The sequence below is a fragment of the Spodoptera frugiperda genome, chromosome 5, assembly GCF_023101765.2.
Source record: "Spodoptera frugiperda isolate SF20-4 chromosome 5, AGI-APGP_CSIRO_Sfru_2.0, whole genome shotgun sequence".
NCBI classification, from domain to species: Eukaryota; Metazoa; Arthropoda; class Insecta; order Lepidoptera; family Noctuidae; genus Spodoptera; species Spodoptera frugiperda.
The window spans coordinates 2,014,442-2,041,126 of record NC_064216.1 but is presented as its reverse complement, the minus strand read 5'-3'; the positions used below and the strand labels follow the sequence as shown (position 1 = coordinate 2,041,126).

The 26,685-nt window shown below is 34.0% G+C and overlaps 1 protein-coding gene across 9 annotated transcripts; it reads left to right on the top strand.

Annotated features, from left to right (window-relative positions):
- The first annotated feature begins 1,417 nt into the window (after nt 1-1,417).
- On the top strand, nt 1,418-26,664 carry LOC118272236 (zinc finger and BTB domain-containing protein 49). Of its 9 annotated transcripts, none has more exons than XM_050693861.1 (12): nt 1,418-1,539; nt 2,735-2,928; nt 3,344-3,635; nt 7,444-7,633; nt 8,373-8,546; nt 15,915-16,052; nt 17,177-17,300; nt 17,680-17,812; nt 18,033-18,348; nt 18,721-18,861; nt 20,695-20,748; nt 21,639-26,664. In XM_050693861.1, exons 2-12 carry the CDS (start codon nt 2,735-2,737, stop codon nt 22,082-22,084), a joined length of 2,202 nt encoding a protein of 733 aa, XP_050549818.1. In that variant the 5' UTR covers nt 1,418-1,539; the 3' UTR covers nt 22,085-26,664. The 9 variants fall into 9 exon arrangements, with proteins under 9 accessions (XP_050549818.1, XP_050549817.1, XP_050549823.1 ...); XM_050693860.1 differs by lacking the exon at nt 1,418-1,539 and adding an exon at nt 1,862-2,063; XM_050693863.1 differs by lacking the exon at nt 1,418-1,539 and adding an exon at nt 2,203-2,454 and having other exon boundaries at nt 15,915-16,037.
- The last annotated feature ends 21 nt before the right edge of the window (nt 26,665-26,685 follow it).

Below are 26,685 nucleotides of genomic sequence, written 5' to 3'. Positions count from 1 at the left end.
TCCGGGTTTAACAAAAGATGCACCATTAATTTCATGTTGGAGAACGGTGAATTTTCATCAGTATGCCATTCCCCCAATCACCTTTGTGCTATTTGTTTGTGTAACTCTCCTCCTACTCTCACCAGCTGTGACTTCACACCTTATATGTCTATTACCTGAGGATCCAACATCTCTTCATGTGGTAAGGCTTCAGGTAATTCTCATAAAGATTCTATATTTTCCACATTTACATCTTGTTGTACAATGTACATATGTATCATTTTGTTGAGCATTGCTCAATTCTATGCATTCATTATCCAGAGGTACATTTTCAATGTCTTCCTCCATGTAATGTGATAATGTTAATGGTGTCTTTCCAGTTTCTGGAAGTAAAACACAATGCAAGCTGTGCTTATGGTACAGCATTGACTTATGGTACAGCATGTGGCGTATGGTACAGCATGTGGCTTTCGCCACATCACAATATAACCATGTAAGTTCCCGCAGAACTTCCCTTGAAGGTTATATAAGACTCAACCGCGTGTGCTCCCACAGAACACCCCAGAGGTTGATTATTTGATAGCTTAGCAAGACTCAACCGCGTGTGCTCCCACAGAACACCCCAGAGGTTGATTATTTGAGAACTTAGCCATTGTAGACCACGTACGCCCCCGCAGGACGTCCCACAGGTCAGGCCAGTTCTTGCTAGAAAATAACCGGCCTTGTAAATGCTCGTGCGATTCCTTGTACATAAGTATCTATCGCGCATGAAATAGCAAAAATGTCGCCGCGTCCTTTACATACACATGCAAAGCGCAAGACGCCCAGGCACAAAAGTAAAAACACACGTTCTTTAAACGGTGTAGCGTTAAATGTTTTGCTGCATAGCGAAGCTATAAACTTTGTTGCAAACTTGCAAAAGATGAAAGGCCGGCCATTTTCGTACCATCATCGCTCGAATCGGAGCTCAAAAGTTCCTTTTCAAGTTTCTTCAATTTCTTCAGCAGTTTAGATCTTGACTCCGACTTTATCTTTCCCATATTACAGTTTTAGAAACACTTATTTTAACTAAAAATTGGTAAAAAGGTGGGAAAACGTGACGCCGTTACGTGACATAAAATCCGAATGGAATTAGTGTTGCAGACGCAGTGTTGCCAATGTGCATGGCTGCGTTCAGAATTTTAAGCTTTTAATCTTTAAAATTATGTGTGACGCCACGGACTAACGCCGAGACTACAACTGTTTTCCTAATCATAGAGGACAATGCAACAACAAGTATAATACAGAAATAACTAAGACAAAATATTTGAATGTGTTACTATCTCGAAAATAAGATTGAACTGAAATTAAATAACACATAAATCTTAATTGTTGGAAATCTAGCTTACATGAACGATTTTTTGTATTTTTCCATATCAAAATGTACATTACTTGACTTTTAACTAAATACAAGCATAAAGTAACATATCTACATAGTATACATGTATACTATCGTACATTATTAATTTATTAAACCTCACCCACGCTCGCTACCTACTTGCTCTACCTATATTATACACAGTAAGTACGAAAGGTACAACAACCGTAATATGATAGGTATAGAATACTTAGACTACATTTATATATTTTATAATATCCTTGCAACAAATATGTGCGCTGTTCGTCTCATTTTATTACATTCATCATATCATACATAATGATAAATACATTACTCATTCTACCGTATAGACGGAAGGATGGAATCTAATAAAAACAAAACTATCCGAATCCGTCAGCCTCTATTCTCCCGTTTGCGCATGTAGTGGTTGTGTGAATGTGTAGGTTCACCGGTGTGCCGATGTGAAAGAGATTGAAGTACTTCACGCACACATTCACAGCACACCTAACAATGTACTACCTACGTACCTACTTCATCTAATTTATTTATTTTGAGGAAGGAAGGGGCACTATATTGGGTTGAAATTTAAAAACGTAAAACAAACTGCCTATTTTAGAATATCCTTTTTTGAAATAAAGCCAGCAACAAAGTAATAAGTCAAGCAGATACATTTCTGCTTCAATGTTTATGTCAATAAAACACCACGGTACGTGCTTGTGTATTTCCGATATATTCATGTAATGTTATTTTAGTTTTATCTGTGTATATACACACCTCGGCGATGAATATTAGAGAGTATCTATAAAATTATACACATTCGTAGAGTGAAGATATGCCGCTCCGCTATAATACAATTTATAAAGTTGTATATTAATTACGGTATAATAAAGCATGCGGGGGGCGAGGGGGCGCGCCGCGCTCTCATATTCCGTATATTGATTGTGTGCGAGGGGGCCGGGGCAAGGAGGGGGCCACGGCGTGCCCCACTCTGTTTTTTACGACACGGCTTTCTGTGTAACATAATTATTGTATTAATTTTGTGAAATGTTTCGGTGTTATTTGTGAAAAATCGAGAAGTCGGTAAAGCGTTTTGCGAGGTAAGAAAATATCACCGGCATGATTTTTGACGAAATTCAGTTTTGCCGAATAAAATATAAATAAAATTTTATAGCTCTAAATTCCGTCAGCGGCGCGTACCTACGGTATATTACACTGTCATACCGCGTACGTATAGTGTTTTTTACGGGCATCGTTCTAAAAATAAGTTGTAATAATTATAATTTTATGTAGCGGTCGCAGCAGACTCGGTTTCTGTCGATTATCCATCAGCGGTGAACAAGTGTGAGTTGTGATTTAAAAGTGTATGTGGTGGTGCAGATGCAGGGGCTGGTGAGCGATAAGACGTTCCACTTGAAGTGGAACAACCACCTGCAGAACTTGAGCCAGCTGTTCACGACCATCTACTCGTCGTCGGCGCTCGCGGACGTGACGCTCTCCTGCCGCGACGGCACCCTCAAGGCGCACAAGCTCGTGCTCTCAGCATGCAGTCCCTACTTCGAGCAGATATTCAAGTGAGTACTCTCGTTTTACATCCTGCTACACATTACACCTAGGTTTCCATTTACTAAATTGTGTATCTTGTTCACATCACTTTTAAATCTGTTCCATTTGGTCATTATGACATCATTATTTTTTCTAGTGAAGTTATTTATAATACCCTGTAATGTATACAGACATGAGCAAAGTATATTTTGCATTCTGCCAGACATATAATGAACAATTTTTAAATATAATTCTATTCAATTTAATTACATGTACTCAAGAAATGTTACATAAATGTCATAGGAGTCAAATATTTATAATAATTGCTTTTATTATCTCGTGATAACAGAAGAAAAAATATGTCTGGTTAATAAATAATGAGATAGTGTTTAATACAATTTAAATTACAGTATACATGAGATAAAAGTGTTTATTTTCTGTTAGGGACAACCCATGTCAACATCCAATAGTAATTCTGAAGGGGATACCCTTCTCGGAGATCAACCTCCTTGTGGAGTTCATGTACAAGGGGTCGGTGGATGTCCAAGAACTGGACCTGCAGTCTCTAATGCACACAGCATCAGAGCTAGAGATCCGGGGGCTGGCGTATGAGGCTAGAGACAATGCTGCACAGATGTTGAACGTCAATTTGGAGTACCCATCATATCCTGCCACCTCCGTGTCTGCACAGCCTGCATACTCACAAGCCAGGACTGATGTGGAGAGGTTGAAACAGGTGAGTTTTCATTCACATTTATCCATCTGTGCTGAAGGTTGATGTTCCTGTGTGGTGTTTGGGTCACTATAACTGTTTCACTTGATGATAAACATTGGTGCTGGCTACTATATTAGCCTAGAAATTAGAATAGAATGCCTAAAAAAAAGATGAATGGTTTCATTACAAATGAGATTATTCATTTATGCTATTCCTATTCAAATTGTGGTAATTTAATTTGAAAGAAAACCTAATACTGTGAATTTTATGGCTTGTTATCAAATTAACAATTAGATAACAGGCGGTCTAGGTGAGAATATGCATAAAACTATAATAATATTAACCAAAATCTGGCGGCTTAGCATTGTATCCGGTCATACTATTATTAAATGAAATATTTGCATATCTTAGCCAGTATCTAGACTTTATCAAGTGTAGATGTAGTCAAAGATTGTATACGCATACATAACTTTTTACTTCCATTTTTTTACATAGAAAATGTTTTATTGAATGTCATACAAGCTGAGATTACTTTAAAAGAAACTCAAGCTAAAAAAAAGTAGCTTCATGTTTTTAAATTGAGTATTTTCTCATGATGTTGTTAATTCTTTTAAGTGCTAATTGGCCAAAAATAAAAATATTTTTCCATACTTTTTACAGTTATGTTGGTTAACGGCTTTTAGATAAAGGTTGTTATTAAAATATGGAATATTTTCGTAGATTACAATCAATATTATTTATGATTCATAGTTCATACAAATAATTCATTATTCATTGTTAGTTGCAAACTTATAATTACTTATATAGGAAAAATTACTTACTGGTCATATAGATACTATTAAAATTCAGCATTAGAAACAGATTTTAAATAAAAATTGTTTAAAATTGTAGGAATATTAATTCATCTGGTTCTTTCAGGAAGTAATTTATTTGATGCAAACTCTACAAGCAACTTTTTTTCCATATGAATGATTTATGAATCACAGTGTTTGCTGCAAATTAAGAATTTCTTTAATTCATTGCACATAATATGATAATTATTAAAAATTTGCATTTATCTAGTTAAACGGTTACTTTTAATAACAAACTCATGAAGTACTTGCACTAAGTATTATCAGTAATCAGATAATTTATCATTAAATAAATATTATGACGTAATTTAGAGTTAACTACTGACTCATGGTACCTTATTCAACCTCCTTTTTTATATTTGTTTAAGTGGCTGTGCGGGTATTTCCTTTGCCCATTTTGATTTGAAGATTCTTATTTTAGTTAAAAAAAAAAGTAGCCTTGAGCATTATTCCACTACTGTCGATAGTTATTTAAATTTGGAATTGAAAACAGAATATGAATATTGTTTTGTAAAGGTTATATTATTATAGGTAATATCTTTAGTTTGCGTAATACTTTTTTTGTATATTTGTTCGCCGTTGACGTCGTTAGGCATAGCAAAAACGAGCATGCTAAATCCGGGTTTTTTTATTACGAAATTAATATTTAATTGGAAATGTTCTAATGAATATTTTTTTACTAATCAAGTATTTTATTATTGTGTTTACTGTTTTGAATGGAATAAAACGAAATAAAGTAGCTCTAAATAAAAAATAATACAGATTAAAAAACCAGGAAACGGAAATAGGAAATGCCGCCTTATTCTTCCTCTAAACGATTATTTTAGAAGATTAGCTATAATCGATATTTCCCTCGATTAGCGATTACCATGGAAATTAAATACCTAAAAGAGTTATGACCGATTGTTTTTTTTGTGGAAACTACAATACAAACCAGTTAGGAACCCGTTATTTACACGTGTAAAACACAAATTAAATTGTAAAATTAACATGCATTTGTAATAAAGAGAAATCTTAGTCATAATCGTTATTATTTGGCCGCGCCGCCATTGTTGGTGACTAACAGTTGTTGTATTTTTCCATTTTTTAATTATAAAATAAAATTTTAATAGAAGTTCCACTGACATTTCATTAAATAAAAGTAATTTTTCTTGGTTAGTAATTTAAAATATTAATTATAATGTAGTTGGGCAACTACTAATGTTTTCTTGGGATTTCCAAGGTTATAATAAATTGGCTGGTTTTAGAAAATGTTTAGTATGAAATATATTTAGTTTGTTATTTTATGTGCCTATTTATTAATTAAAGGACTTAATTTAGTATTGTAGCCACTTTAAATAATGTAAAAATTATAATTTATTTTGTTTTATACGATATACATTTGAATCGTATAATGTCAAAGATATATTAATGAGATTGCTAGTTAATATATTAATTATAATTTCGTAATTTTACGTGACTGAGCGAAATTATACTGACGTCATTTGAAAATTTGTGGGCGAAATGATTGTACCTACGCTATTTATTTTAATCGTTATATTATCACAATATAGTAATATTAAACAATATTAAAAATTCGAGATAAATATTGTTTTTTAGATAACTTTGGCTATAGAAGTATACGAGTACCTATAATATATTTTTAATAATTCCGAGATAAAGTCTATTTTAAAACTCGTATCTTTGTATCTAGAATGTCATGGAATTTTCATAATAATTATCATATTTTGCTATTATTGCTAAAGATTTTGTTTTTATTTTCTTAACAAACAATCGTAAAACGCGTCGAAAATCACGTTTATAAAGCCTGATCGATAATTTTGTTGATAAAAGAAGAAAACTTTGAGCTCTATGTAAATGTTATTAAAACATACTTTCCTTCATGTTGTGAAACAATTGAACTAAGTCTTGTAACTATAATAATTCGAAATTAATTTATGCTGTCAAAGTTACATTAGGCCTCCTTTCTAACTCTCTCATAAAAAAGGGGGGAAATATTATCAGCCAGTAACATCACGGATGTATACAGTAGAAAAGAAAAGCATGTGGACGTACAAAAAAATAATAATAAAAGTTATTTTTTAAACAATATTCTTTTAAAAATAGAACCCGTCTTATATTTAAAATTAAACGAAAAACAGAACTCAATTTACTCAAAACAAAATTGGTTACACATCAATATCGAATAAAGACGACGTTGTATTTATAGACAGGCCAGTTTTATACAAATGTTGCCATTATTTAAAATCCTGTAGCGTGACCAGACGATCCTAGGCCGTACAACATTGTTGCCTTCGTACGAATCTTCCCGCCTTCGCTCTGGGGGCACTAACCTTTTTTCTCCCGACTACTTTTTATGGCATGCGGGTAAGATAAGGGCATTGTGTATTTTCATTATTCCTAGAACAATGTAGGAGTCACATAATTATGTTTGTTACATTGGAAAACGTAGTAAAAAGCATTTCCCTATCGCATTGATGTATTTGAATTTTAAATAATGAAACGTTTCTTATTATATTTCTTGATTTGTTAGTTATTCATGAAAAAAAAATGGAAATTTCTGTTAGGTATTGATGATGATTTGCTTTGCTAGTTAGATAAGTTATGAGGCCAAAGTCTCAAACATAAATGAACAAAGTCCGAAATCGAGTCAATAATATCTAAAATAAGCATCTATTTTTTCATTTTCGTTGTTCATATTTTTACACGAGTCTCCAAAAAAGGAGCGTACTTAATGCTTTTTTATACACAATCTGCTATTACTAAATAAAGTATAATTACTCCCAACACCAAAGTTTATCATCAAAACACACGGGAATCACAAACAAATCATTCACTCACAAATATCATGGGCAGCAAATGGAATCAACAAGTCCTAAAGAACCTTTCACCAGCGCTTCCTGAATAACGCTTCTATCCTATCCTCCGCTTCAATAACCTTCATCCAAACATTGCCTGACATCACCAATAATTCCTAGATACACATGTACCAGCAATCCATGATGCGAGCTGAGGAGATCAGGCGACGTCGGAGGGAGGACCCTCAGACCACTCACACGGCGGTGAACAATATCCTCGCTGCAGCAGCTAGGGAGATGGAGGAGGCGATGCATGCCAACCGGGCAGGGGAGAGAGTTGTTGCCAGTATACAGACAGAACATGACCAGGGTAAGTTTGATGTAATTTTTTTCTGTATATTTGTGCTTTATGTGTGTTTTCTTTTTATTCATTGGTTGTGAACTATTTCATTGTTGGTTATATGGAGCAGGCTTTTTGTGGTTTAAAAGTATGTACAGTGAAAAAACGTTTAAATTCTTGCCATTTTTTTTACTGTGTAGTAAGAGGGGGCCTCTACATGTCAACTATTCCATTATACGTATGCTTTCACCCGGAACTAGAACGGATTACTAATTTCACAGACAGTGTTAATAAAGGTCTAAAAAATGCTGCGCACAGTTGCGCCATGTATCGTCATCTATTTATTTTTTACGAAAAAATTGTGAAATTATTGTACCCGTTTTGTAGATTGTCTCTTTGTCCTTTTCACGGCATCTTATGTGATAGCTTATCCTGTTAATTATCTTAAACCTTACCTTTAAATGTAACTTACACAATTCTAACATTATTTTGTTATATACTAATCACGGCAAACTTCATACCGCCTTAAACATTTTTTTCTCACGTTTCATACCTCCCCTGGACTTCGAATCTTCCATAAACAATATAAGGCCAAAGTTTATTAAATCGATACAGCTGTTCTCGAATTTTAGCGAGACTAACGAACAGCAATTGATTTTTATCTATAGAGATCATCATTTTGACCCTGATTCATTCACTATCGCCTGTTACAAAACCTACTATATTCCTCAACATAACAGAAACCTAAAACTTCTAATTTTCCTAACAGTGCCAGCATCATCCACGACGACAGATGTCAAGCGTGACATGGAAGAGGAGCGTCCCAAGAAGCGGACCTCCATTCTATCGCCTGATGACAGTCTCCGGGCTAAGAAGAAGCCCATGACTGTCCGCTTCCAAGATGATAACAAGACTGACGAACGCCCTAAAGTCACATCGCCTGGTAAGTCTTTTTTAAAACTAGTTTTTTTCTTTATAAGTAGTATTACTGGGCTTTTTTCAGGTTTAAGTAAATTTCTCAGTAGTAGCACGGGGTCTGGAATTGTGCCCAGTATATGGCAATAGGCTCACCCCCTATAACATTGGCCTTATCACAAATTGTGAAACTCTATAGTGGCATTACCTGCCGTAATGTGCACCTCTGCCTACCCCTTTGGGGATAAAAGGCATGACGTTGCATAAAGTAGTCGTGATCAGAGAAGGAAAATTGTCTAGTGACTTCATTCTGTAATACTATGTTATTCTTTGTAGGTACCCTTCAAAGTAGATAGGCACTAATTACATCTTTTACCTAAGCATGAAACCCCCGCACAAAAAGAACAGGAAAATATTCGAGTTTATTTTGTCGCGTTCTCAGAAAATTGTATTGAGATAAAAATGTCTGTGAAAAGGAAATCTTATTAAGAAATTAGATCGATATTATTTTAAATAATGTTGTTCGCGCACGCGCTCTAGGCAGTACGCCCGTTTCTCAAAACACCGGATCCTATTCGTCACGTGTTACACAGATACGTCCATGTTTTTATTTCGTTTTTCATATTCCTTCCTATGTTGTTATAATTCTGTTTAAGTACGAGCCTAATCATAAAAATGTTATGCCCGGCCTTCGACTTTGCCATTAAACTCGAATTTAGGTAAGGTTGCTACACAAAAAAAGTGCGTAGAATATATCTAATTTAAATTAAAATGTTTTTTTTTTCTCAATTTACACGTGCCGCGAATTAACAAAGCGTGACGTGACTCTAACATATTAATATTATTTTCGATATTTTAAATATGTATAAAGAACGGATTTTGATTTTAACGTTAATGCTATAGGTATTATTAAGAATTTGTTTTTTTTTTATATTTTAAAATTAATTTTGAATGTCACGGCGAAGCGTCTGAAGTCTGGCCGGCGTTGTAATAAAAAATCGTGATTTATATTTCCCTTCACTTAAAAAATAAAAAGCCAAAACGAGCTTCTCGGTATATGGGTTCATTATTTTTTTGTGTTTTTTAACGAGAATGCAGGTTTTGTAAAAAAGTTATTTTTTATTATCTCTAAATTTTATTATGACTAAAATTAGTGCGAAGGTATATGGTTTTATTATTTTATTAAAATTACTGCTTTGAGAAATGATTTTAAAAAGTAACTATAAAACCTTTTTGTCTGCCCTGAGGGCTTGCTGTGATGTTCACTGACTAATGTTTAAATGAACAGAGCACTAGTAAGGCAGGCTGATGGACAGATTACATTAATTTTATGACATTTACTTCATTATAAAAAAGATAATAAAATTAAAAGCGAAAGGTAGATTAAGTTGCCATTGATATTGAAATTTATAATACCATTAAATCATTCAAACTGGCAAATCATCTATGTTACATATTTTTCTAATAAATCCTCGTTTTGATCTAATTAACATAATAAACCGCTTTCAGAGTGGAACCCTAAATTATAACAAATAATAAAATATGTATTATATTCGAATAATTATATTTTGAAATCGTTCTTGCTGCTTATGGTCATAAATATTCACGAGTGTTTTCAAAAGTTATTAAAAATACCAAACTTGTATATTTCGTATCGGAATTTGATTTGTTTTTATTGCAATTTTACCTTTTTGGTTGTGTTGTAAATGTGTAATGGAAAATTTTTAAATAACAAATATATAAAAAGCATTTTATTACAAACAAAATAAATGGATTTTATCAGACTGTGTATGTCTGAGTATAATGATGTCATATTTTTAAATAAATTGCTATTAATTTATGTACTTTAGATTATAATTTATAATATATACTCAGTTTGAAATGTAGAACGTTCTAAGTTATAATTAATTCCTTTTGTTATAAAAAATGGATTGAGTTTCTGACCCAAATTATGATTTATGCGATTTCCGTTCATTAAAAGTTATCAGACTAGACTATTTAAATTTTTTCGCACAAAGGAAATATCAAATTTTTGAAACCAGTTTTCAAAAAAAGATATTCATTAATGTCGACTCTTGTGTAATATTATATCAATCAAGCGTCAAGTATTTTTAACCAGATTGGAATAAAAAAAATATCTGCAGAAATTAATAATAGAATAACATCTTAAAAATGACATATCATCTCACCACTAAGGTGACTTACTACTTAAACATGCCTTTTTGCAAAAATACATTTTTAAAATTAAAATTTCATGTAATAAATTATTTGTGTCTAAAAGGAATGCGCTGTTGCAATCTGCATAGCCCTTACACAACGATGTTTTAGATTGAATCGCTAATAATTATTTCCGTCGAATAACAATAAGATTTATAAAGTTAAACTATTTATATTACATTGTTTGTTATTCATTCAGCGGCCATAATGAAAACATCACAATGAATGCACCTGCTTATTTAAAAATCGAACATTTTATTTTATACTTCTTTTTTTAACGGCGGCCATTTTGAAATGCTTTGTGAGCGCACATTTCGAGTTTTGATTTTAGAATTGGGTGTGACTAAAAATTTTATGATGATATTTTTTTTAAAGTCCTGTTAGGTTGGCGTCTCTAGTCGGCCCATGAATTGTTCTATTTACACATTTGTTGTGGGCTAGACACTACCTGTGTTTTTGCTTGTCAAAAAAAAGGCTTGAAATCACGTTAATTTTTGTAAGCAGAAACACGTTTTGTAAAATCCGAATTCTGCTGCCCTTAGTCATCCGATTTCTTTCCACGTTGACATTTACTTAAGTTGTAAAAGCACGGATTCTTTATATAAAAATGCGGAATATCAACTTACGAAATTAAAACCTTGTCATTTCAAGAAATATTGAAGAAAAAAATATATGAACGCGATATTCTTTTATTCATGTGTTTACTTTTTAATTTTTCGAAATGTCAACGTGTAATATAATTATCTTTTATTTTTTTGTTCTTATTCGCGTAATTACGCTTAATGAGATTTTATTTGTCGACTTTGTTATGCAAATATCTTGTTTTTTATCCTCAATCGTTTGATTGATCTCGTTTGCTTATCGATTTATTTATTATATTTCTATTTCGATCCATTTAATTAAAAAACTGGTTAAGTTATTGTACCTACTTAATTAGAACACAATTTTATGACAACTTTATATTTCTAATTAAATCTCGACTAAAAAAAATATAAAGACGTTTAAGTCACTTTAAATATTTATAAGTCACGTAAACAATATCTATAGTTTTTTTTTGTTCTTGGTTTTAAAGAAGATTAATATTTATTGTCTATTTAAATTTAATTTATGACAGATAATTAATTACAAATTGATACTAGAACAAAAAATAACGAAAAAAAGTGAATAAATAAATACAAATAGGTATAATCTAAGTTTCATGCTGTGTCTGACTAGGAACAAAAAGTAAATCAGAACGCAGCTATTTAGATTAAAAAAAAGTAAAAGGAACTAGCTTTATTATCTGTGAATATTACGGATCATGTGTGTATACTCTGTGCTGTGATAAAAAAAAATGTTGATGGATTGGTATATCAATGAATTCCATGGACAGCCAGTAACCTACTCGTTTGCTACTGCAAGATTGTAATGACATATAAAATATGCATAATATACCAGACATTGTTATGCTAATATCGATAAAATGTTGTTCTTTAAATACCTAATAATATTATAACTAGTAGTACGTGTATAAATATAGGTACTGGCATCGGAATTTATGTTTAACCGGTTATGAAGGCAAACAATAATTAGAAATATATAATTATAAATATATATTTGTACGAGGATTTCGAAAATAAATCGCTACCCTACTAAGAAACCAGTCCAAGAGCTGTAGTTCCGCTCGCAATCACAAAAGAATAGGCATTTCCTAGTAAAGTAACAAAAAAGTTTTTATATCAAAGAGAACCATCGATTTTGTAGCGAGAACCCGACAATAGATCGTTCGCAAGACAATAATTTAGTATAATTTCCTTTCACAACATTTTGCACAATCACTGGCCCACACTGTTATAAACCATTGTGGTATATGTTTATTTGTTTTAACTCCGCCATTGTTCACATTTACATACCTTTATTATTAATATACACTCGTTGTTCTTACTGCCTCGCTCGTGTATATTCGCCAAGTTTTTTTTTTATACATACTACAGAAACAAAACGTAATTCATAATACCTAATTAATGTAAATTATTTTGTTCTATTTGACAGATGAATAATTAAAATAGTCGTTAGAACAATTAAAAAAAAAACGTTTTCGGCTACCTTTAACAAAATCTGATAAGTAATCCATTTTTTTATGCATGACTCATAATGTAAAACCCGATGTTGCAAATGTATTATTATAATATACTGTATGTACTATGAATGTACGTATGTATAAAATAGACAATAAAAAATGTTAGCTCCGTGTGAACGTACCGAGACAGACAAAGGAGTTTTTATCTTTTCGAAATTATAATGACTTGAACAAAGTTCTGTTTGATTAATTTTCCTATGAAAATTACTTGTACGGTCTACTTGTCGCGACAGAAAAACTGTTAGGGCTATATTTGGTCCCAAACATGTTGAAATGTAACACTAAACTGGTTTTTGTCCTTTTGGCGACGACCTACAGCCGCGGCTGTCTCGAGTTCTAATCTAAATTAAAATGATTATAGTACTAGGAACAGGTAGTTAGTCTGCTAACAATATGCGTCATTATTATTATTGTTTCTTGTATTATCTGTGCTGGACAAATTACGCGGGAAGACACACGTTCCATTATTTTTTAAATTATCGTTTTAAAATGTCGGCGGAAGTCTTAAACTTATATGTTTTTAATGACATACCTATAAAGCAGAATCTCGGCAAGTTGAAACGAATAATAAAAAAATAGTAATTGTTCAAGATTTTACGTGTATTTTTTTAAAAATGTTAACGAAGTGTTTTCATGAACAAATGCGTCTGTCTCTGGCAATTAATTAATTGAAAGTGCGAACGTGTGATCTGGACTCATTTCCTTCCATTCATATTTTTGTTTAGACTTTTGAGCAGTCGCGGTGGTAATGACCCCGGCTTACTAATCGTTAGTCGCCGGTTTGTACCCAAACAGAGACGAACTCAGGTCAAATTCGGTAATTTAAAGTTTTAAACAACACTACTCAACAGTCTTTATATTAAAAGGAAAAACACATCTTAATACCTGTTTCGCTATAGGAAAAATACTTCCCCTACAGGGAAGGAACGAGTATTGATTAGTACGCAACGCCTACTCAAGGATTGGCGATTCGAAACTTACATTCGTAGATACCTACATGTAGGTATTCAAGTAAATTTATAGAAAGGTATACTTTGTATTATATTGAGGGGAATATCTTGTATATTTTACTTCACTAAAATGTGTTTAAATAACATTAATTTGTCTAACTAGTTATTTATTTAAAATTGATATAAGATACAACATTAAAAAGGTGTCAAGTTTGGCTCTGGATTGGACGTTATAATCGGCAATTTTAAACGTTTAACCGTTTTGGTGAATCTTAAAATTCAAATGATTGATACTATAAAAAATAACTAGCGACCCGCCCCAGCTTCGCATGGGTTCAATGGTGATATATTATGCATGTATTGTACATAAACCTTCCTCTTGAAACACTTTATCTATTAAAAAATCCGCATCAAAATCCGTTGCATAGTTTTAAAGATTTAAGCATATAAAGGGAAATAGGGACAGAAAAAGCGGCTCTGTTTTATACTATGTAGTGATCATTTTGTAAATTGCTAATTTAGTTACTCATTTAGGTGTTGATGTCAAATTATAGGGATAACATCGTAGTGTATTCCGACCTCTATAACTCATTATGGATGATTCAACATTCTTGACCCGTCATCCTTTCGAAATTTTGAATGACCATGACGAAAAAGTATCATTTCTCTAACCGCATGAGGTTGTAGGCTCAATTTCTAAATTATTATTTCAGTTACACAAAAAATATACAAAAGAAACGTTTGTAATATCTGTTCGTCGGTCTATTAGTAAAGCTCAATGCAAGAAAGCTCTTCCTATATCCTACAAAAGCTTAAAATGATAATATCTCTACTTAAGACCTCTAGGGTATAACAGACGTCGACGACCTATAGTTATGTAATTATAAAGTTTATGAATTTAAGTCGTCTATTTGCGGTTCTCGCCGGCCATAGCGTAGACACCATCTGTTCCACTTATTACAATCAATTTATTTTAACTGATGAATAGCAATTAAATCATCATTTTATAATGGCAAGAGTCTTGTGTGGCCTCGTTGCTAGCGGTCAGCTTAACTGAATAGTGTTAGTTTCGACTCCCAACTTAGGTCTATCGATTTCTTAAAATTTCTTTAGATAGCAAAACACACCGAGTATTGCCATACTCAAAAATTTAAGTTTGTTTAAGAGTCGGGAGGATCTTTTATGGATTTTGGCTTTAGCAAGACTTGCAGAAGCGAATATGCGGAGGTATTGTCTTGAAAATGTAAAGAAGAATAAAATAAAGAGAGGAACCATAACTTTTTTTCTCTCTTAAGTTTAGCTTATAACATTAGTCCTTCGTGCTAAACACGTTCTTTGTTTTCAACACGTGCCAATACCTGGCCCAGTAAATGACCCCAAATAGCAGCAATACAAACGCCGATAGCTTTTTTTACACAATTCGTAAGTTCATAAAACTCGTTAGTGAGAAAATAATTCTTTCCTGATTCATTCATATCGTTACGTCATAATTAATTCGCGTTCAGTTGTAGATGTTAGATAAAATATGCATAATAGTTAAAACTGGTTATTTGAGAACTAGTATACACGTGGTTTTGGTTAAAAAAAAACAACTAATTTATGACACTAGAGCTCTTGAAGTAGATCATAGTTGTAAAAGTGATTTCGTTTATTTTCGTCGGCTAATTGATATGTTTTTTTTTCTTTTCGCTCTTGTTTTATGCTGGTTTTGATGGGTTTATCTAGATATACGATTGTTTAGAGGTCCTAGATTTTATTCTAGGTCGAGTAATTAGTCATCAAATGAAAGTTTAGAACTTGCCTTGCTTAGTAGCAGCGATTGTATTATGATATTAATTTATAAATCTGTTTTCATATCCGGTACCTTAAAATAAATGGAAATACAAAATCAATTAGACTCTATGAGCTTACTCTTGTGACTGTTCGAGGTTGCTCGATTAGTTTCAAGCCATGAGAGGGACTCATAAACATATACGAGCGGGATAACTGACGCGGTGACGTCACGCCTACTAGTCACGACTTAACAGGCTGTGACCTGTAGACTAATTGATACATTTCACAGTAATAATTGATTATACCAAAATAATTTACCAATTATCCTTGGTTACAGGCACGACAAGCAACGACTCGAACAAGCAAGAAGACAACAAGCACAGCGGCGGTATAAAAGTGGTGCAGTTGGCAGTACTGCAGAAACCCACTGCTACCAACAATGAACAAGACGATTCTGACGGTGAGCACTCTTTAGGTATCGAGCAACTTTTTTTATTTATTTTTTGTCATTCTTTCACCCATCATTACACCTCTTTTTGATGATATTAGCTTCAGCCCTGTAGTGTACAAAATAGCCTGTGTTTCACCCGCACTGCTCGGCTCTTGTTTATTTTAGCATGATGTTTTATAGCTTATAGCCTTCTTCGATAAATGGACTATCCAACACAAAAATAATTATTCAAATCGGACCAGTAGTTCCTGAGATTAAGGTGTTCAAACAAACACTCTTATATCAATGTAGATTGCTTTTGCGCACTTCCTGTTTATAAAGGCTTAGCTAGTTAGTAGCCCACTACTTACTATCTAAATAAAATTAATCATTATGTCATATTTATCGCTATTATAATTATTATTCAAAAATATATGCTAATTTAATATGTTGATTTTCTATGTCGTATTTTGCAAGTAAAAGCCATTAGCATGTTACGAAAACAACTTTTAAAAAAATAACTGTAAATTGAGCTAGCTAGGGCTTAATGGACATTATTTAGTTTTGTTACCCATAGCAACAATGTTTTCCACAATAAAAAAAAACTAGTATTTCGTTTTTTTCTTTTTGCCCACGGAATATGCATTTTCATACATAAACTCGCACTTTTATTCCAAAAGATAAGGAGAACCCAGTCGCTCTCCATCCTTATATATTTCTCTAGCTTCCATCACATTAAAGCATCTGGTCATCTACCACACCAGTTAAGGGTGGTCCGTATCTGGCCAATGAGGTTAGATTATGTACTAGGATTGAAGCTCAAATATTAACGTATAGGTGCTACCTAATTACTTAATCTATCCCAATGCTACAATTCATTAAACCCAGTTCAGCAGTTAAAATTGGATTTAAGGACATAAGCTTAACAAAAAAAAAACTAACATTAATACGATAAAAAGGGGTGAATAAAATTCAAAGGGTGAATAGACACAGGAATGCGGTCAAAAGACATTTCCCGAACATTTACTCACTCCTCTACAGTATCTATTCACTCCTCGAATTCTATTTACTCCGTTTTACGGTACCTTCTTATTACCCCATCTCATTACACTCATACAAAACCAACATTCGATTTAAAACTAACACACAATTTGTACTTGTCTGAACAGAGAAAGGTGGCAACAAGCATTTGGATGATGATGAGGAGACAGACTCCAGTGGCTCCGTGTCCGACTCTGCTACCAACGACACGCAGGAAGGCAGGCCTCATGTCTGTGATGTTTGTGATCTAAGGTATGTGTTTTCCACTATATTATATTGACCAATGCATTATATTATTAAGACTACTTATATTTGGTTTCATAGACTAGTAGGTTTTTTATTGCTATCAATCTTTACCAGGCTGTTGAAACATATTGATTGGGATAAAACTAGGGGTCCTACACGGGGTTGGAGATCGCAGTCAGGTCCTTAAAATAAGTGAAAAGATGCTGATGATTTCTCGGTAACTGGTTGTGCTTCCTTTTATAGGATAGGACGGCAAACTAGTGCACGTGCGTTGAAGCGCTTCACGTCGGTTTTTTTATGAGCCTTTTGCCCTGACTCCATCATGCGGACGCGTGGCTTTCCCACATAATATAGTGTCTGAAAAAATGTTTATATTGTATTCCAGGTTCCAGCGCTCGTCCCACCTGTCCCGGCACAAGCTGACCCACACGGGGGAGCGGCCCTTCACCTGCGGCGGCTGCGGGCGGAGCTTCGCGCGCTCCGACAAACTGCGCGTGCATACCAAGATCTGCGAGAAGGTATGTAGTGTCATCATCATAGGATTAGCAGCCCATTTCCATATCGTCTAGATATCCCTTTCATAGAACGAATGTTACTGAATAAATAGTCCAATTTTATACCTATATTTCAAGCTACATTCATTTCCACCTACAAAGTAGTCACATTAAAAGCAATTTTATATTCAAACATCATCATCAAGGAAAATAAATCAACTAATAATACCTCATCAATTCACAGGAGGACCCAACAGTGGACATGGCAAACGAAACGGGCTCGTGCAAGCGAGAGAGTAACTCGGAGGTGATGTCGGGCATGGTCCGCACGACGCACCGCGAGTCGGGGCACCTGGTGTTCACCCCCAGCGGGGACGTCATGCTGCCCCCGCGCGCCCCCACCGTGCTCAACGCCACGCTCGACCCCGTGCGGAACGAACTCAACGCGGACTCGCTGCTCGACCCGCCGCGCAGGGGACGGGGCCGGCCTCGCAAGACCCCGCTGCCGCTCACGCCCAAGATCAAGAAGAAGAGGGGACGTCCCCCCAAGACCTCGCTAGGTAATATTCTTAAACAAACATCTGTAATCATCACACAACATAGTCATACATTCACTGGCAATCCTCCTCTTCTCGCGGGGTCGTAAGAACCGACCAAGAGACTACATATTTAACAGACCAAGCAGTTCCTGATACACCTGATCTTTTTAAACTGAAATCTCCAACTAATCTGCTAAACTTAGAAATTGTGGACATGTACACCTAATCTAATTGTATGTAGATCTCCCTGCAATGCCACAGGCTGTTGATGTGATGGCAATGTCAATACTCTCAATGAAAAATTTTTAAAATCACCATTTATCACTTTCTTCTACACACAGCCACAAAAGTGTATGATCCAAAATTTTGATCATATTTGTAAATATTTGACAGACATGGAAGGCTGTGTCCTGACAAGCGGTACGGTGATGGGTCCTAGCCCTACAATCTCTCACCTCACACCCTCCGGACAACAACTGCTACTCAAGAGGAAGAGGGGACGCCCTCCCAAGAATTATCTTCTTCCTCGGCAAGGTAAGGCAATATTTGAATAAATACATATTTATGTTGAAATCTACACATAAATATTTATTAGTCATTTATATTTGTTGTTTTGTTAATTACTTTTGTATTATTTTTATGAAGACTGTTGATCGTTATGCTAATTCTGTTATTGGTAAAATTAAAGCTATTTGTTAATTTGTCACTTTCATAATTCGTTATAATTACGTTTAAAATAATGTATTTATAAATTGCGTCAAAACTCAAGTGGGCGTTTCCATTTAACTATCAGTTAATACTTGTAGATTAAAATGAAAGTGATTTATTGATAAATTATAATCGTAATTTACGCAAAAACATATTCGTAGTACATACTATTAAAGTAATATTCTTTGATTATTACTGTTTTCAAATACACTTATACTTTGGCTTACATTAATTCTTACAATTATTAAATAAAATATATAAAACTCTATACAAATTGTATCTGAGTCACTAAACGGAATGTTTTTGCCGTGAATAACATCAAATGTTATTGTATTACTCACTACACGTGTTTTAGTTTAAATTGTGTGTGTGTGTGCGTTATATTGCAATTTGTGTGTATGTGTGGACATATCTAGATTGTGCTAATTATTGAGTCAGTTTTTTTGTGAATTCTTAGTTATTGAAGTTCTTAGAATATTTTGTGTCAGTGTTTCCTTAATGATGTTAGGTAATCTAGTCATCATTAGTGATATTTTAAATTGACTGCACGCTTGGCGCAGTCGCTCGCCCACTGGCTATTTTACATAGTGTATTTTTGAGGGGGGAAAATCATCAAATGACTTCTCTTACTGACTAAACGGGTGGTTACCCCGTTCTCACTCCTGCTTTTCGAGCCGGAACCCTGGTAAACCCGCTAGGTAGTTCGCAGATCCTCGACGCCCGGAACAATTCTTTGTGTGATTAACAAATTGTTGTTTTCTGGTGTAGATTTGCATATTTGTAGACGCACCCACGACTCGGGAGAAAATACTAAAGTTGGAACTATGATTATACAAAAACTAAAAATAGTATTTGAGCAATAAATAAGTATAATCTATTTATGTCCACACTTCTACGCCTTTTACGCATTATGCTTATTATATTTTGTTGCGTTGGACCTATTCTCTTGCTTGTCATTGTATTCCATTTTTTAGGCTTCAGATCACACCTGCTTAGCTCTTTTTGCATGAACATTATTTTTGCCCCAACACCTATATGGTTTTATGATGGTAAAAACACAATAAATGAACACCTCTTTTATATATGTTAGCCGGTTAATTGTTTAACACGCCAAAAGAAAATATTTGCATTTTTTCTGTACTACGCAATTGTAATTGATAACACAGTTTCATTAAAAATAACATATAAAATTGATTATGTACTTAATGTTTTATGAATTCTTCGCGTAACTGTATAACGTAGCCTTGACTGGTTTCAAAATACGATACGCATATTTAAAATAATTGTATAAGGGCCTGTTTCACAATTTCACTATACATGCTATGTAGGTATCAGGGGCTTTAGTACGAGTTGGCTTTACGTTTAACGAGATCGAAACGAGAGCGCGTTCGACGCTGTGATTGGTTAGTTCATTGGAGCCGGCCAATCAAAGCGCTGAACGCAGTCTCGTTTCGATCTCGTTAAACGTAAAGCTAATTCATACTAAGACCCCAGATAAAGAATTAAGAACGTAATTTGTATGAACTATCTGTCACATAAGGTTATAGGATACTTTATGGAGGTGTTGAAACAGGTGCTAAGAGTATTATTGCAACAATATTATTGGTTAAGTCCAAGAGATAAGGTCCAAATTCGCTCCCTAACGCAATCTGTCCATAGGTATGGTGGATATGGATATACCGATGCAGTACGGACTCGCGATCAACAAGATTTGTTAGTATCACAACATTTTGAGGCATGAATTAAACAAAATTGGGACACGATTGTCGGTACTAATCGGTATTTGAATATAATCGATACTGTAATCGGAAATTGGCTTGGGTTTTACATAAAAGAGAAAAAGGAATGTTCAAATTATTATAACACAGTTGAAAGATGCAATAAACTAAAATATGTAGATGGTAATAGGCTAGATAAACTGTTTTTTACTGTAAAAAATAACTACATAGGAATAAGTCACTGTTTACGATATTTCTTCTTACCTCTGGTAAAACTCACGATTTATAAGCACAAAATACTTACTACTATTTTCTTTTAAATAATAAAAAAATACATTTTATCTGCTATTGCTCTGAAAAATAAAATATCGTCCAAAAATTCAATTGTATAAATATTATTGAAATGTGACTATGTAAAACCCTCACCAAAATGCTGATTTAATAAATAATAATAAAGCTACGAGCTCGGCCTGCCCAAATAATTCAATTATACTAACAAAGCTAATGTACCAACACATATTTACCTAATATTAACAACTAACTGGTATAACAAATAAATAGGTAACAAAAATGTGGAAGTAATGGTCAGAATGGCGAATTATTATTACGAATAATTTGTCTGGATTGTAACATATTATAAATATGTAATATGTTTACGTGGTCTCGAAAATACTTAAATATATTGAATAAAGCATGTATTAACAGTTAGGATAAGACTTATAATCGTGTTTACTAAACTTTCAGTTGCTTGCGCATGTTTTTTAACATAATCGTCACAAACATTGAAATTACGAAGTTCTGCATGTACGAGACTGCACCAAAAACTAATAATAATACAGGACAATCTATTATAAAATAATTAAAATGAAACTTCAATCATTTCAGACGGACGACCCAATGAAAACTACAATGCTACGAATCTACCTTTCGGCGACTTCTCATACTTAACGGAGATGATATACAACCCGCTCGCTTACGGCTCATACGGTGTAACCAGCGTCGATCCTGATCGTAATATCGACACCGATCAGAGCCTCAACACCGACCAATCGCACGACAGAACCATCGACGTCTCCGACTCTTCCTCCGATGACGACGACTCACGCGCAGAAATCGACGACAAAGTGCCCTCTGTCGGCATGGAAACGCAAATCATGACCGTAGGAGACTGCCAGATCGTGAAACTGCCTCCGAATAACGAGGAGAAGGAGGAGAAGATGGAGCAGATCGTGGAGACCAGCACCGTGTCCTCGTCCACGCCGTCCTCCGTCACCATCACGCCCATCACCACCGTCGGGGACTGCACCATCAGACCGGTCGAGAATACATAAAACTACATCTGCATGTTAGTCTACCCCGTATACTTCGGTGCGCGGGACTCCAGGTGAGCCTATTGCTGCAGACTGTTATTTAGCGAGGATGTGAGTGACTTACGAGGGAATGATTATGTTGCGAGATCTCAGCATGAGAGTCAATGCAAGTCTATAGTTATACGTTGCGATATTTTAATGGAGAATCATGTGCGATTTCTGATTTTATTTTACGTGACACACAATTGTGTTAATTTTATTTTACATAGTATGTAATGTGTATCTGATCTGCATTTTTGGAAATTCTAAATTGCAGCTTTTTTGAGGTGTCGTAGGAAAGATTTCTAAACAATATGGGGTAGACATTACTATTATTATTGTGGTAGCATTCACTTGATTGTGTCAGAGAACATGCGGCGGTTTTGGTGTTATATAAACCATTATAGGAGATTAGGCTGGCTACATACGGCTACATGTTATTGTGTTAACGTTTGATATCTTGGTGATATCGGAAGGGCGTTAATATATCCTGAAATATAAGAATACTAGTGTAAGTTTTATGTAATCACGTGTGAGGCCAGCCTTAAATATGGTGCTTAGAAACTTCAATATGTTTCACATCACAGGTAGGTCAGCTTCATCACTAGCTTATAGCCTACCAACTCTATAAATAAACAAGGAATAATCTTATAATAATAGATAGTAAAACCGTCACTAATATTATATGCATGAAAAAGTAAAAAAAAAAAATTGAAAAAAAAATGTCTTCATATACTATTATTGTCTTCCTAGGTAATGCTACTACAATGATACTCATTTATATAACTATATAAAAAATCAAGTGACTGTCAAAAATGCATTTAGAATTGGTGGTGACGAAATATTTATTTTATTGGTCGACTATGTACCATAATGCCATAAGCTTTACATAATTTTAATCGTGATACTCAATTAGACAACTTGTATACTTGTCGGAACAAATATTAATTGTCACAATAGTGTTCTCAGGTGCACTGCGGGGGACTCAAATACATTAAAATGGCAACAAACGTACGATGGTAGCTTGGGGATACACAGGATTTTATAAATGGTCTAAATATATCATATTTATACAATATAGTGCATGTCGCACTGAAAGGTTGCCATATAAAGGTGCTTTTTATGAAATTTTTGCGTTTATATACAAGTTTACGCAACATGAGGTAACATTAATATAGGGAATATTTACTTCAGTGTTCGCGTAAACAGCATTTTACCCTCGCAGTGCACTTGGGAGCATAATTTTACGTATAGATGTGTATTTTGCGAATATCTACATAGAGGCAGCATATTTACTGAGTAATAATTGTAACAGTGACACTATTTAGGTACGCGATGTTTATGATAATGTGCACTTAACGTTGCCTTCACTGTTTATCGTTAGGGCGCGGACACACCGCCGCGACCGCAGTACATCGAGTACGTCGCGGCGCGCGGCGGTGTGCATACCGACTTTATTTAATTGATCACTTCTCAAAAGTATTTCTATTTGTTTTTACACGCGAAATCTCTCGAATGATCTGATTTGTTTTATTGTAGCGAGAGACTGACTTCCATTACGTGGTGATGAAATATTTTTGAGCAGTGCCGGTGTGGCCGTCTGTTTGTGTTATCGTTTCTCTTATAATTTCCTAGTTAGACGTTGTGTAGCAGGGCACACGCTGTTTCGCCTTTTCCATATTCTTAACTGTATCAATCTCTGTGAATATTAGAATGTAGAACGTAGTGTCTTAGATGAATATAAAACTTAATATTCTAAATATTAACTCGACAACACCACACGAACAAGTGATACGAATAATCTACATATTTTTAGCAGAAACATATTGTATTGACATATTAACAATATATTTCTTTAATAGTTTTGCCTGTAAAAGCAATAGATATAACGTATCTTAGTTGTATGTGTAATGTTAGTGCGCAATATATATACCCACATATAGAAAGACAGCAGTATGTCGGCGGCCGGCCTGTGTGACAGCCGAGCCGACTGATATCATATTTTTCGAACAAACACATTTTAGTTCCTCGTTATGTTCGATAGAGACTATGTAGAGGTCTGCATACATATATAACGTCGGTGTAATGAAAGTATTAAACTCACTATATTACGAAAATCATAATCATTATTTTCTTTATAATCTGTACAGTAGTAGATATAGTTCCTAACTTGTAATCGATACAAAACTATAACCCTTGAATTAATCAAGTAGCTGAGACGTAATATTTCTTTAATCGATTAGCATTAAGTTTATATTATGATCAAACTTTGAGTATATCTTTTGTAGTATTCACTATTAGTGATAGTCGTCGATTTGTTTAAGTATCAATTGCGATATATTTTTACGTATTTAATGGAAGACTGCTCGGATTCGTTTTCTGTTGATGTGTATCGTTCATGGGTCGTGCTCGTTGCTGCGACAATTCGCGTGCGACTAAACGCATGGCGGGAACTATTGCTTCGAAGATACATGCACGTACTTACGCTTGACGCGTCGCGCTATACGCGGTCGTTGGCTCCAATCGCAGAGTGAAGTATCGCAGCAACGAGTCGAGTCAAATTAATTATTATTGTGAACATTTTGACATAAATGAGCCCCGAAGAGGCATGTAATCATGAGTCTCAGACGGCAAGCTAAGCTTATTGAGAATTATTTTAATATAGGAATCTGTATTTTTATAACGAAACTAAGATAAGTTGGTACAGTAATCAGTTATTCCTGTATGTCACATGTAATAGTGTAGTAAGCCGTGTCTAGTTGTGTTTTACAAGTGCCTATTGGCTCCTTTCTCGTTAAGTTTATGTTCCCGCAACGTTTGACAGTCATTATCTACATATATCTGCATCAGGTACGGTAGAATAGAAAAGCAATAATTAGAAGATTGATATGTGTGGTAATTAGGTACGGGTGTAATCATATTTCGGATACGATTTATAATCTTCTTAAATGGTAGCTTCAAGTTGGATAAATATTAGAATTGTCAAGTTATATAAGGTTTGAAAGGTCCTAAATTGACCATTTTCATTGTATTGTTAATCTCAGAGCAACTAAATTTCATCTAGTATTCAATAATCTTAGTATGGAGTGTGCTTCATGAGTCTGGAGTTCAAACTATGAAAGAAAAGAAAGCTTTTATGTCGTATATGTAGATACTGATTGGTTCGGTTAAAGTGTTAATGACGGTTAAAATCGGACGTCGGAATCAAGGTCAATCATTGCATTTATATTTATTTTGTATTGGTGCGAAATGTTGCAAAATTATTGTTTTATACGAATATTTGAAGAAATTGTATTGTTTTATGAGTATATGCTGTCTAAAATATTAGTTATCGTACACAGAAATGCAAATAATTTGTTTAAAATTGGGATGTTTAACATGAGGTTTAATTGACGTCATTTTTAAAGCTGAATAAATATATTTAGTGGTCGTGAAGTGATGTTGATTATGCCTCATGTTAGCATTAATTTTATTTGTCTACGACAATGCTGTTCTCAATGCAGCGTGAGATTATTTTACTATTTTAAACCCACTCCCTTAAATTGTAATAATTTGCTTTTGGCCTATATTATAATCAGTTTAATTTAATTGTGACTACACATAGCACTATTGGCGACATTCCCTACACTTTGAAATAGATCTACACTACAGTAATGCATTTCATGAATGATGCATTTTATTTCCTAAACTTTACCACCTAACTCTATCATGTGTTCAACTAGAAGTGCAATTATTAAGCAGCTATTTGAAAGTAAGTTATAGGTCTTAGTTATATTAACAGCCCTGTGTCGTTAACTTCGATTTCTGTGCTCTTCTTATGTATGTGGCAATAGCAAATATGTATTATATTCATACAACAAAGACAAAATTTTTAAGAAGCACTCTTTCATAAATACTAAAGTTTCAATAAAAACTGCATTTCTTATTCCACCCATACTAATAATGAAACAATAAAACTGTTTACCAGAAATTGAAGCGACATTAACATTACGGCAGGTATTATAGAACGATACTCAAGCGTAAATCTCTTCTCGAGTAAGTACAGGTAAAAAGCGATGCAAATACATTCAACATAATATACAAACATCCTATTCCAACTATGCTTGAGCAGAGACCTCAGCTTGGGTATCAGTCTATAATACAAGCTAGAGTGAAATAGTAAAAATATACGCTAATAGTGCCATGTGTAGTTGTTTTCCTAGAATATAACCATGTATCCAATTTAGTCGTGAATTCTTGTAACATTTGCGACCGGATAGTTTTAGACAAATAGTATGTTATGTTTAGTTTTAATGAACGTTTTATATTCCTGTATTCTGTGAAATGTTCGTCATTTTACGTTGTGATCATTTGAGTGCAAAATTATTATATTGTAATCAGTTTACTTTGACGATTCGTCAGTAAGGGCAGCAGATGTATACGTTTATGTTTGCATAGTCCGAGAGCAGTATTTTTTAGATGTAATCTTTATTATTAAAAAACTTTTTTTATTTTAACATTATGAAATTCGATCGTTAGTTAATTTCTAACATGAAATATTTAATAAAGAAATCACAAAATTACATTTGGCTTTGATTTTGATC